The 12,807-nt window shown below is 57.6% G+C and overlaps 1 protein-coding gene across 3 annotated transcripts; it reads left to right on the plus strand.

Moving 5' to 3' along the window:
• The first annotated feature begins 1,630 nt into the window (after positions 1-1,630).
• On the plus strand, positions 1,631-12,278 carry FGFR4 (fibroblast growth factor receptor 4). Of its 3 annotated transcripts, none has more exons than XM_065918256.1 (18): positions 1,631-1,724; positions 4,277-4,419; positions 5,081-5,341; positions 5,431-5,511; positions 5,625-5,791; positions 6,305-6,428; positions 6,953-7,143; positions 7,270-7,408; positions 7,928-8,121; positions 8,231-8,376; positions 8,462-8,583; positions 9,785-9,895; positions 9,984-10,174; positions 10,505-10,627; positions 10,710-10,780; positions 10,991-11,128; positions 11,381-11,486; positions 11,587-12,278. In XM_065918256.1, the coding sequence occupies exons 2-18, from the start codon at positions 4,329-4,331 to the stop codon at positions 11,731-11,733; spliced, it is 2,403 nt and encodes an 800-aa protein (XP_065774328.1). In that variant the 5' UTR covers positions 1,631-1,724; positions 4,277-4,328; the 3' UTR covers positions 11,734-12,278. The 3 variants fall into 3 exon arrangements, with proteins under 3 accessions (XP_065774328.1, XP_065774327.1, XP_065774329.1); XM_065918255.1 differs by lacking the exon at positions 1,631-1,724 and adding an exon at positions 2,009-2,200; XM_065918257.1 differs by lacking the exon at positions 1,631-1,724 and adding an exon at positions 2,011-2,160.
• The last annotated feature ends 529 nt before the right edge of the window (positions 12,279-12,807 follow it).

The following is a 12,807-nucleotide window of genomic DNA, read 5'->3' on the forward strand; positions in this document are numbered from 1 at the left end:
CCCCATCCTTCACCATCCCCTGGAGCTTGCTCAAACTCATGTCCAGAGTCGGTGATGTCATCCAACCATCTCATCCTCTGTCGTCCCCTTCTCCTCCTGCCTTCTATCTTTCCCAGCATCAGGGTCTTTTCCAATGAGTTGGAAAAAGTGGCCAATGTATTGGATCTTTAGCTTCAGCGTCAGTCCTTCCAATGAATATTCAGGACTGATTTCCTTTAGGATTGACTGGTTTGATCTCTTTGCAGTCCAAAGGACTCTCAAGAGTCTTCTCCAGCACCAAAATTGGAAAGCATCAGTTCTTTGACACTCAACCTTCTTTACGGTCAAACTCACATTCATACATGACTACTGGAAAAGCTATAGCTTTGACTATTTGGACCTTTGTTGACAAAGTAATGTCTCTGCTTTTTAATACTCTGTCTAGATTTGTCATAGCTTTTCTTCCAAGGAGCAAGCGTCCTTTAATTTCATGGCTGCAGTCACCATCCACAATGATTTTGGAGTCCAAGAAAGTAAAGTCTGTCCTTGTTTCCATTGTTTCCCCATCTATATGCCATGAAGTGATGAGACCAGATACTGTGATCTTCGTTTTATGAATGTTGATTTTTAAGCCAAGTTGCATCTTAATGACTAAACAACAGCAAATCAGACCTAGAGCAGAAAGATTGTTTCAGGAAGCGGTACCATTTGTGGAGGCCCAGAGGTAGGGTGGGAGCAGGGAAGAAATAAGGAAAGCTTCCTCTGAAGACATGGGCGGGGCCAGGTCAGGCCAAAAATCTCTACAGGAAGCTACTGGAAAGTTCTAAAGAGGTGGTTGTGGTTGGCACAGTCAGATTTATATTTTATTTTATTTTATTTTAGCTGTTACAAGTAGAGCTGCTGTGTATAATTGTGTGATAGGTTTTGTCTGGACACTTTTTCAAAGCTGTTTCCTAAGTGCTAGATGTGTAGTGTTCAGGTCACAGGTGAGCCTGGTTTAGCTGTGGGAAAATCCAACTAAGTTTCTCTGGCATGTGGGATCTTCCTGGGTAAGGGATCGAACTTGAGTGTCTTGCGTTGTCAGGCAGATTCTTTACCACCGAGCCACCAGAGAAGCCCCCAGATTTGTATTTTAAACATCACTCTGAAGGTTGTGCAGAGAAGGATGAGGGTTAGGGCAGAGAGGGTCGATTGTATGATGATTGTGCAGAAGACAGAGGAGCCAGGCTAAGCCAAGTTCTGGGGAGGTGGCAGGTCTGAACTGCTGAGTTTTGTTCCCTGAGGTGTGAGGAGCAAGGGACGGAGTTATGGTCAAGAACTTGGAAGCCTGGCCCAGATGGGGCAAAAGGGGCGGACTCTGAAAGGGTGTGCCAGCCAGCATTGGGCCGACCCCTTAGGCTACCAGGCGCAGTTGAGCTCGAGGAATGGTCTCCAGGTACGCGAGACGCTGTACCCCCCGCTGTCAGGAGCTGGTCCCGGCGGGGCGGGACCCGAGATGGGCGGGACGCTGGGCCGTTCCCCGCCAACCCGCTGTTAATACAGAGTTGGTCCAGGAGGGGCGGAGCCCGAAGTAGGTGAAACCCGAGGTGGGCGGGGCGCTGGGCTACCCGTGGCCACGCCGCTGTCTCGGGTGCATTCCTGGCTCTGCGGCTGGGGGCTGAGCAACTCCCGAGCAGGCTTCTGTCTCCGCTGGGCGCGGGGGTCGGGGCTGGTGGGAGCTGAGAGCCGGGCCGCGGAGGACCCAGGTAAGTCGGGACCTTGTGCCAGTAGCGGGACCACGGAGGTTCGAGGTGAGGCGGGACCCCGTCCAGGCCCGTGCTGCGCTCCCAGCCGCCAGGGGGCGAGCGGCAGCGGGGCTCCGGGAGCTGACCCCTCCCAGCACTAGGGACCTGGGCGTCCGCTCGGCGTGGGGGTGAAGGGCAAGGTAAATCAGTAACCCGTAGCGCACACAGGGCCTTTTGTCCCGCTCCGTCCAAAGAGCACCCTGGCCGCGGAGCTGGTTACTCATTGCCCACCCGGGCGGGGGCGGGCGGACTGTCCCTGCAGCTCCTTTCGAGACCCGCCGACTGGCCCTGCTCCCCAGGGTGGCCCGATAGGGGCGGAGGAAGGGCGCGCTGGTCCCTCGGCTGCTGGACGGTCTGCTCGCCCCGAATAGAGATGAGGAAGCTGAGGCTCCGAGAGGTGCAGTCACTTGCCCAGGCTCTCCCAGCGCTTGAGTGCGGTAGGCTACCTGATGTCAGAATCAGACCCTTCAACCCCAGGTGCAGGGCAGTCTGTCCCGTCAGCCGCGCGGGTGACCCAACTAAGGTTTTGAGGTCAGGGTAGCCCCGGAGTGGGAATAAAATCCCTGGGCCTCCCACTCCATTCCCAACCCAGAGAGCTACGTCTTTGAAGAGCAGAGCAGAGTGAGGGGATTTCACAGAGGAGGGCAATGGAAACCAAAGGTGGGCGCAGACAGAGCACAGATTGTGGCACCTGAGCCAGGTAGAGAAGTGGGGTCGCAAAGGTATGGGCAAGAGAGAAGACATGCCCAGTTCTGAAAGCCAACGACTGCTCAGTGCCGAAGAAGCAGACTGTGTGGCCAATGAGAATGATGGGGACAAGGAGGGAGGCCTTGGGCGCTGGATAAACAGACTGGATGCTGCTACCCATAGGCAGCCGTTATGGGCTTGTAAGCTGGTGGGTGTTGAGCCGGGGGGGGGACATGACAGGCTCATTAAATTCTAAAACCTACTAGAGAACCAAGGGAGATGTTTGCCCAAGCTAGAGATGCCTGTCGCGTGCTCCAGGTTCAGGCAGGGAAGGTGAGATGGACTGGAGAGGGGCTGGACAAGCGATGCCCCAGCTGTGGGGGCAGCCCAGAGAAGAAACCATTTGAAGAGGGAGATAATGCCTTTGGCTGGGACAAGCTAAGCGCCCCCTGCCTCAGAACTCAGGTCACAGGGAGCAGGGGCTGAGGAGAAGGGGTGCGGTGAGATACCTGAGTGAGGTGGATTCAGAGACATCAATAACACCTGTTACTCAGCGCCAGGTGATAGCAAGCAGGCCCCTGGAACTATACTAGTCACCCTCTTCCCCTGCCACCTGAGGCTCGGGTTTGAGTGTTCCTTTTGGTGGATGGAGACATCATTGATGGTGTTTGGGGGAGAGTACCTAGATGGGGTGGGAGTGTACATCACACCTGCCAGGAACAGCACCAGAATTGGAGGTGACTGGCTGAGGGCAGACAGAATGACAGTCATGGAGAGGCGAAAGGGAAGAACACACTGCAGCGTTCTGTGCACCCGGCCCTACATGTGTTCTCTTTTATCCTCAAAGCAGTCCTGTAAGGACAGCAGCCCAGAGAGGGACAGTGACTTGCATTTGGTAAGAGAAGTTGGCTCTGTCAGACACTAGAGTCTACCTGCTTTACAAGAGCTTTCAGCTCTGATGGACTTGCAGGGGCACAAAAAACAGAAGTGTCCCCAGAATGCAATTCTGGCTCAGAATTTTTCCTGGCCATGGGATGTATGGCCTTGTTAGCAGTCAGCACCCTGCCACTGTAGGGCTTCTTGGGTGGTTCAGATGGTAAAGAATTCACCCACAATGTGGGAGACCTGGGTTTGATCCCTGGGTCAGGAAGATCCCCTGGAGAAGGGAATGGCAACCCACTCCAGTATTCTTGCCTGGAGAATCCCCGAGAACTGAGGAGCCTGGCGGGCTACAGTCTATAGGGTCGCAAAGAGTCAAACATGACTGAATGACTAAACACACACTGGCCCTGCCACTATAGGTCTCCGAAGCTGGTCATGGAAATGTAAGCAATGCTCTAAGGAGTGGGGGTCAGATCAGATAACATCCAAATGCTGAAGTTTGGCCTTGTTTTATATTTCAGGGTTTGTTTTTTTTTTTTTTTTGGCTCTTCGGTAATACATTTATTCAGCAAAAAATAAATTATGTGTGCTGAGAGGGAGAAGATGTGTCTCCATTCTCTGTTTCCCTCCAAGCAAAGAATTCCAAAACTGCCCTTTCTGTGAACATGTGCCAAGGAAGGTCTCAGCAGGACCCAACAAGGGCAGGAAGCCCAGCCCCCTCCCAGCCCCCCAGCCCCCCCCCCCGCCCCCACCAACCTACCATGGGGAAGCCTTGAGCTCTGGTTAACATCAGAGCTGGTTCCAGTCTTTGCTCTGACGCTGCCTGTCGGGGTTGGACAAGTCAGCCAGCCATTTCTTATCTCAGTTTCCTCATCTGCAAAATAGGAGCAGAGCGGCAGCAAAGGTGCGGATCTAGTAGGAGTTCTTCGCCCTTTCTGTTTCAGGAAGGCAGTCATAGGAGGCCCAGCCTGGGTCCCCGAGAGCAGCAGGAAGGAGATGCAGCTGCTGTTGGTCCTACTGGGGGTCCTGCTGGGGGCACCTGGGGCTCCAGCTTTGTCGTTTGAGGCCTCTGAGGAAACGGAGCTGGGTATGGCTTCTGAGAAGGGAGAGGGTGGCCAGGGAGGGAAGAGCGGGCCTCAGGAGGGGGCTGCTGGCTGAGCACGGCTGGAGAGGATCCTGGCCCAGGCCCTGAGGAGGTGGCAGCCGGGCAGGACTCGGCCATGGAGACTTGGTGTCTGGCTCCCAGCAAGCGTCCACCTATCTGTGTGTCCCCAAGAGAGGACTAGCCTTGCAGGGTGCAGGGCCGTGAGCTGGGCTGCAGAACTGGTGGTGAGCCCTTGGCTGTGTGTGTGTGTGTATGTGTGCGTGTGTGTTCTGTGCACTGGGCGTGTGGGACTTGGGGGGCCCCACCAGCATGTGTGGTGTATGCACTATGAGTGTGATGTGCCCTAGAGGTGTGGTGGGTGCCCTGTGCGTGGCACGTATAGCATGTGCCTTGTGTGTGTGTGTGTGTGTTCCTTAGACAGTGGCATGTCCAGTCCAGCATGTATGCTATGTACCGTGTGTGTGTACTATGCACCAGAGGGGTGGCATTTGCCCTGCACATAGCGTCTGTAGCATGTGGTTGTGTGTCCGTGAAGGGGCAGCAGGTGTTTCGCATGTGTTGAGTGTGCTCGTGTCGTGTGTGTAGCATGTTCTCTGTAGGCAGGGGGCTGCAGGGCTCATGGACCCCTGCCCTTGACCCACAGAGCCCTGCCTGGCCCCCAGCCCGGAGCAGCAAGAGCAAGAGTTGGCGGTGGCCCTCGGGCAGCCTCTGCGGTTATGCTGTGGGCGGGCTGAGCGCAGTGGCCACTGGTACAAGGAGGGCAGTCGCCTGACACCTGCTGGCCGGGTACGAGGCTGGAGAGGCCGCTTGGAGATTGCCAGCTTCCTACCCGAGGATGCTGGCCAGTACCTCTGCCTGGCACGAGGTTCCTTGCTTCTGCACAACGTCACCTTGGTTGTGGACGGTAAGGGGGTCCAGCAGAGACTAAGGGATGCCTGGGGAGAGAGATTCTCTGTCTTGGGCCTCAAACGCCTCCTTCCATCCTGGACATAGACTCCATGACCTCCAGCAATGGCGATGAGGACCCCAGGATCCACAGGGGCCCCTTGAATGGGCACGTTTACCCTCAGCAAGGTCAGTGTGAGTCCTCAAAGACCCTGCCTCCCTGCTGGTCACTGAGAACAGATCAGTGTGTGAACAAGAGGTCTTCTAGCGGACACTGAATTCTCCTATCTCCTCCTCTTCAGCACCCTACTGGACGCACCCCCAGCGCATGGAGAAGAAACTGCATGCGGTGCCTGCCGGGAACACCGTCAAGTTCCGCTGTCCAGCTGCAGGCAACCCCATGCCCACCATCCGTTGGCTCAAGGATGGACAGGACTTCCACGGGGAGCATCGCATTGGAGGCATTCGGGTGAGTCTCCAGGTTCCCTCATTGGTGCCCTCAAGTCAAACCCACAGCTCTTTTTCTAATGATGAAGACAGCCGAGGGCCCCAGAAGGGCCACTAGACCGTGGACATGGACAACTCTGGGTCAAGTTCCCACTCTGCTACTCCCCGGCAAGTGACTTAACCTGCTGACCTTAGCAACTCCATGAGTAAAGTGGGAAGGATCACTGACCAGCAGGTATCAGTGTGTTAGCGGCTCATTTTCATGATGAGACCACAACAGGGTCAGTTCCAAGCTGTAGTCTCAGAAGAAGCTGAGACTCAGAAAGGGCAAAAACTGGCTCAAGGGGGCCCAGCTTGGAAGAAGTAAAGCTAAAACTCAAAAGACTCAAACCCACTGTTTGGATACTTTTGGGCACCTTCCCTTTGTCCCAAGGTCCCTACCCTTGGCATTGGTCTCCCCGGGGCTTAGAGAGCTTGAGAAGACCCCTGTGGGCACGGTTGGGTGGCCTCTCATGGACACATGTCTGCTCCCCAGCTGCGCCACCAGCACTGGAGCCTGGTGATGGAAAGCGTGGTGCCCTCTGACCGTGGCACATACACCTGCCTCGTGGAGAATTCTTTGGGCAGCATCCGCTACAGCTACCTGCTGGACGTGCTGGGTGAGTGGGCGGGCAGGCGGGTGAGGTGGCGTGGGGGTGGGAGCCCTGTCCCTGCCTTCGGGTGGGGCCCAGTCTGACAAGCCAGATGGACTTAGTCTTAGGCGACTCACTCAAGCTGCTCAAAGTGACCAGGTGGGTCCAAGGGAAGCGCAGGGAGTAACGTGTGCTTGGAGAAGCAGGGCCCAGCTGATGTGGGGAAATGGGAAAGACCTCCAGGCGGAGGACACAGGCGGAGCCAAGGCCCTAGGCGTGAAGAATATAATGCTTCTGTGGGGAAGTATATGCCTGGGTTGTGGGATTTAAGCAGACAGCCAAGACTGGAGGGTTTTTGAGTGCTTGACTGAGACGTTCTCCTTGTCCCCAAAGGCAATGGGGAGTCAAGTAAGGTTTGAATGGTGTAAGGAGGGGATGAACAAGGTCTGAGCTGAGTATCAGGAAGGTTCGTCCCTTGAGATGGGGGGTAGGCGGGAGGCAGGTAGGTGCCACCGATCAGGGCTGACAGCCTGGCCCGGCCTCACCCCCAGAGCGGTCCCCGCACCGGCCCATCCTGCAGGCAGGGCTCCCGGCCAACACCACGGCTGTGGTGGGCAGTGACGTGGAGCTGCTCTGCAAGGTGTACAGTGACGCCCAGCCCCACATCCAGTGGCTGAAGCACATCGTCATCAACGGCAGCAGCTTCGGTGCCGACGGCTTCCCCTATGTGCAAGTCTTAAAGGTCTAGTCCCTGCTGGCACCTGATTCCACCATCCTCCCACGGGGGTGGGGAGTCCCCACCTCGCTTCCTGGCCACAGCGGGACCCCAGGCCCTGCTGTGACCCCTGAGTGTATCCCCCATCCCCAGACAGCGGACATCAATAGCTCAGAGGTGGAGGTCTTGTACCTTCGGAATGTGTCTGCTGAGGATGCAGGCGAGTACACCTGCCTGGCGGGCAACTCCATCGGCCTCTCCTACCAGTCGGCCTGGCTCACGGTGCTGCCAGGTGAGCTCCTGCTGTGGTCCAGCCGTGGGCTGTGACCTGCTGGGTAGAGAGTCTTCCTTGGTCTGTGAGATATGGATTTGGGATGTGGCGTGTAGATGTGGCATCCTGCTATGCATGTTCACATATGACTGTGCAACCCTTTGGGACACGGGTATGCAGTGCTGTGCTGTGATTAGTCGTGTCCGACTCTTTGTGACCTCATGGACTGTAGCCCACCAGGCTCCTCTGTCCACGAGGATTCTCCAGGCTAGAATACTGGAGTGGGTTGCCATGCCCTCCTCCAGGGGATCTTCCCAACCCAGGGATCAAAGCCAGGTCTCCCACATTGCAAGTAGATTTTATATTGTCTAAGCCACCAGGGAAGTCCGTGGGTACGCAGGACGGGGTATCAGTGCAGTTTTACTGGTGTGTGTCTCTCTGTCTGAGGAGCTACAAGGGCCTCAGTGAGAGAGGGTGGGGCCAGCCATCTGACCGCTAACTGACCAATCAGTTTCTGTCCGTGTGTCCATCTGCGGGCAGAGGAGGACCTCACGTGGACAGCGACGGCACCCGAAGGCAGGTACACGGACATCATCCTGTACTCGTCAGGCTCTCTGGCTTTGATCGTGTTCCTGCTGCTGGTCGGGCTATATCGCAGGCAGACGCTCCTCACCCGCCACCACCGACAGCCCGCCCCCGTGCAGAAGTTGTCTCGCTTCCCTCTGGCCCGACAGGTATCCACTGTGCTGTCCCCCGCCTCCGTGTTCCCATGGCAAAGACTCAGGGCCTGCGTTCCTGCCCCAGCTCAGCTTCAGCAGACCGACCAAGTCTGTCACTTTGCAGTTCTCGCTGGAGTCAGGCTCCTCAGCCAAGTCAAGCTTGTCCCTGGTGCGGGGTGTCCGTCTCTCCTCCAGCGGCCCCCCCTTGCTCGCTGGCCTCGTGAGTCTTGACCTGCCTCTTGACCCGCTGTGGGAGTTCCCCCGGGACAGGTATGCCATGCCGAGTGAGGGTGGGGATCAGACCCTGTGCGGGAGTGATGCCCGGTGGCTGAGGTCTTGTCTCTCTCATCTCCAGGCTGGTGCTGGGAAAGCCCCTGGGCGAGGGCTGCTTTGGGCAGGTGGTGTGTGCAGAGGCCTTCGGCATGGACCCCACCCGGCCGGACCAAGCCAGCACGGTGGCCGTCAAGATGCTTAAGGGTGAGTGTGGAGGCTTGTGGGAGACCCTATGACCGTGGGAGTAATGGACAGGACTCAGGGAGCTAGTGGGTGAGGACCAGGAAAGGCTGTCAGTCCCCCTGCTGCCGCCCTGGGCCCAGTGCCCAAATGTGCCACCGACCCTGGCAAGTCATTTCTGAGCTTCGATTTCCTCACAGATCACATGGGATAGATAATAGTCCCCGCCTCCCAGCCTGAGGTTGGTGGAAAATGATGCCTAAAGCCTTCACTACTGGGATGATGGTGACCACAAGAGTTTAGGGTGATGGATCTGCAATCCTGTGTCAGCTTTGACCTCAAATAACCTTGTTAGCCTTGAAGGCCTCCACCTCATCCCCCATGATTCCCCCCAGATTGCACCCTCAGTCTCCCCCAGGCCCTTCCCAGATCTCCCCCTGTGTCCACCACTCTCTCAGAGAACAGCCCATGCCGCAGCCCCAGGGGGCTCAGGACACCCGGGCAGGACCCACCATCGAGGCCTCTCGCTGCTATTCCCCAGCCCCCTCTACAAAAGCGGCCCAAACTGCTGTTCTACTCCCGCCAGCCCCTCCTTTCTGCACAGCTGGGGCCACCTGGCACTTTCTGGGAGGCAGGGATTGAGAAATGTGCATTGTGAGGTCTGGCGGGGAGGGTATGTCATTGGCCCAGGGCCACAGGTCAGCCCCAGGGGCTCAGCCCTTGGTCCTTAGCCTTCTCAAGAGAAACTAGAGCAGCTTCTTCCTGGCCTCCCCTGGCTGCGCCTACCAGCAGCTCCCTGAACTCCCAGGCCAGATGGACGCCAGGCACTGGTCAGACAGACCGCAGGGCGCCAGCCCACTTCCCGCCCCCAGGAGCTCTCACCCCATTCAGGGACTGATGCCAAGTCCTCTAGATGGAGCTTCCTTCCTGTTCAGAGCTCTTTCCCCTCCCTCCTTTTTCCTGGTTGCACTCACTGGCAGGCCTAGCACTTTTATATCCTGATCTTGTTGCATCCTTGCAACTGCTATAAGAGTAGGGCATGATCCATCGTCCCATTTCATACAAGATGATCCTGAGGTTCAGAGAAGTTAAGACACTGTTTCAAGGCCACACAGCCTAGCAGGGATTCAGGTCCAGACCTTCTCGGCACGGAATCTAGGGCTCCATGTCCTGTCCCCAACTCAAAGCCTCCCTTGTGTAATCACCCTGGCTGTCATCCTCGCAGACAACGCCTCCGACAAGGACTTGGCAGACCTGGTCTCTGAGATGGAGGTGATGAAGCTGATTGGCCGACACAAGAACATTATCAACCTGCTGGGTGTCTGCACCCAGGAAGGTGGGAGCGGGGAGGGGTGAGGGGCGGGGACGGTGGGGGCATGGAGCCACAGCCTTGTCAGCTTCCCTGTCACCCCTCTCGTCTGCAGGGCCCTTGTACGTGATTGTGGAGTGTGCTGCCAAGGGCAACCTGCGGGAGTTCCTACGGGCCCGCCGCCCCCCAGGCCCCGACCTCAGCCCTGACGGGCCTCGGAGCAGCGAGGGGCCGCTCTCCTTCCCTGCCCTGGTCTCGTGCGCCTACCAGGTGGCCCGGGGCATGCAGTACCTGGAATCCCGGAAGGTAATGACCCATCCCCGCACTTTCATGCCCTGTGTTAAATGCCCCCGACTTCTCCCTCTCTCCTCTTTTTCCTTACTCTAAGTGCCCCTGAGTCCTTCTGTACTGCCTCATCCATATGCAGTTAACACTGCATGTTCCCATTCCTTCCTACCCCACAGGCAGGAAGAGGCGGTGCACAGAGACAAGGTGTGGGCCCTGAAGTTAGTTGGCTTACGTTTCCCCTCTCTCAACTTCCCCATCTGTAAAATGGGTGAATGATCCCCACCCATCAGGTTGCTGTGAGGTTCTCAGTCATGTGTCCTCAATCTAAGACCCCTGCCCTGCCCCCAGTGCATCCACCGGGACCTGGCTGCCCGCAATGTGCTGGTGACCGAGGACAACGTGATGAAGATTGCTGACTTCGGGCTGGCCCGTGGCATCCACCACATTGACTACTACAAGAAAACTAGTAACGTAAGGAAGGCGGGGCGAAGCTGGTTGGGGCCAGGCGCTGGGACCCCTGGCCCTGGGCAGCAGTGTGCCCTCTTCCCTCCAGGGCCGCCTGCCTGTCAAGTGGATGGCACCAGAGGCCTTGTTTGACAGAGTCTACACACACCAGAGTGATGTGTGAGTCCTGGAAGCTGGGGCCTGGGATATATCTGTAGGCAACCTTTGTCCTTCCAAAGCCCTTGCCCTGGATCTGAGCGGGACCAAACTCTAAAAGAAGGCCTTATTCCCACCCCCATGGTGGATCATAGTTGTGGGGTCCCCCATCCTAGCCGCAGGGTTAGGGAGTGAAGCTGTACCCTGCTGAGCCTGGGTTCTGCCTCCATCCAGGTGGTCGTTTGGAATCCTGCTGTGGGAGATCTTCACCCTCGGGGGCTCCCCGTACCCTGGCATCCCCGTGGAGGAGCTGTTCTCGCTGCTACGAGAGGGGCATCGGATGGACCGGCCCCCACACTGCCCCCCAGAGCTGTGAGGCCTCACCCCACGCTCCCCCTTACTTTCCAGTCCTCATTCTCTGTCCTAACCCTGACCTCACGGTCCGCTCATACAGAGTGGTCAGCTCTCACTCGTGGTCACCACCTCCTCGGCCCAGCAGGGGAGGCCTGGCAGGGTACTCTTTCACTGAGTGGCCTCACCTCGCATCAAACCCTCCTACCCCTTCGCCACACCCCCTCAGCCAGGCCCCAGGTTCCTTCTGACCCTCCCCTACCCCTCCCCCAGGTACGGGCTAATGCGCGAGTGCTGGCACGCAGCACCCTCTCAGAGGCCCACTTTCAAGCAACTGGTGGAGGCGCTGGACAAGGTCCTGCTGGCCGTCTCTGAGGAGGTACTGCGCCCCTATGATCCCAAGACCGCTCCCCCCATGCCCACCGCCCTCTGGGCCTCATCCCACCTGACCACAGGACTGACCGCACTGTTCCCCACAGTACCTCGACCTCCGCCTAACCTTTGGACCCTACTCCCCTGCCGGTGGGGATGCCAGCAGCACCTGCTCCTCTAGCGACTCTGTCTTCAGCCACGACCCCCTGCCACTGAGGCCCAGCTCCTTCCCCTTCCCCGGGGTGCAGACGTGAGCAGGAGCACAAGGCTGTATGGGCAAGTTCGGCTGCCAGCCTTGGGCCTCCTGGCTCAACCGCAGCCAGGTGGTGCTCGACCTTGACAGCCCCAGACCCTGACCTAAGGGTCCTGTCCCAGATCTCAGGTTCTGTTTGGGGGAGGTCTGGTCCTTGGTCCTGGGGACCCTAGTTTTGAGACTTCCTTCTCTGGCCTCTGGGTCTCAAGCCAGAGCTCAACCCCAGTCTCAAGGCCCTGTTCTTTGGAGTCGTGGCCCCGGGGTTCTAATGGTTTGTTAAGGTTCTGCTTGGACTTCTGGGCCTTGGCACTCCATCCTTGTTCTGGGGCTTTGGTTGAACCTGGCTGCAGGGCTGTCTTAAACCTCCCCACTTCCCCATACTAAGAGAGGTCTTAGACCTCTGAACTCCACTTCCCCAGGCCTCCCCTGCCTCCCTCTGCTGCTTGTCCCAGCATCTTGATGGAAGGAGCCCTCGTGCCCACCCCATCCCCACACTGCCCTGTGCTGGCTGAAAGGCTGGGAGCCTGCCAAAACACAGAAGCAAATGACCTTTTATAAATTATTTTTTTGAAATAAACTTCTGTGTGCCTGTCTGGTGTCTTCCCCAGAGCGGATGGAGGGGGAACAGGGTGGAGAGATCCCCGAGCTGGGAGTTTTGCTGGGGATGACACAGAGGGAGGGCTCCACGCCAGGCCTTGGGTTGATATCCACCTCCAGCTGCCTCAGGGTGGACCCAGGAGCCTTTTGCCCCTCTGTCTTGGTTTGTCTGTCTCAGCAGCCTCGTCGGATATATGATAGTGTGAACGAGTGCTGACTGGCAGGTGAGTCCACACGGCACCATCCACTTGGCGGGACTCCTGTACTCTCTGCACATGCGTTATGTGCATACGTGCCCTGGGACTGTCCCCATGGGAGCTGGCAGCGCCCCGCCCCCATCTGCTCAGCATTAACCAAGCTGACCGTTAACACAGCGTGAAAGCCTGAAACTCAGCTTCGAGGCTGCTGCCCGCTCCCACGCTCTGCCGTTCAGGGTGGGGGCTGTGCCCACCCCGCCCCACCCTGGCCAGTCTCCCAG

The sequence above is a fragment of the Muntiacus reevesi genome, chromosome 1, assembly GCF_963930625.1.
Source record: "Muntiacus reevesi chromosome 1, mMunRee1.1, whole genome shotgun sequence".
NCBI classification, from domain to species: Eukaryota; Metazoa; Chordata; class Mammalia; order Artiodactyla; family Cervidae; genus Muntiacus; species Muntiacus reevesi.

Coding starts and splice junctions, on each gene's coding strand:
- FGFR4 (XM_065918256.1), top strand. CDS start 4,329: ATGCAGCTGCTGTTGGTCCTACTGGGGGTCCTGCTGGGGGCACCTGGG. Junction 6,429..6,952: donor CTACCTGCTGGACGTGCTGG/GTGAGTGGGCGG, acceptor CCTCACCCCCAG/AGCGGTCCCCGCACCGGCCC. Junction 10,175..10,504: donor AGTACCTGGAATCCCGGAAG/GTAATGACCCAT, acceptor CCCTGCCCCCAG/TGCATCCACCGGGACCTGGC.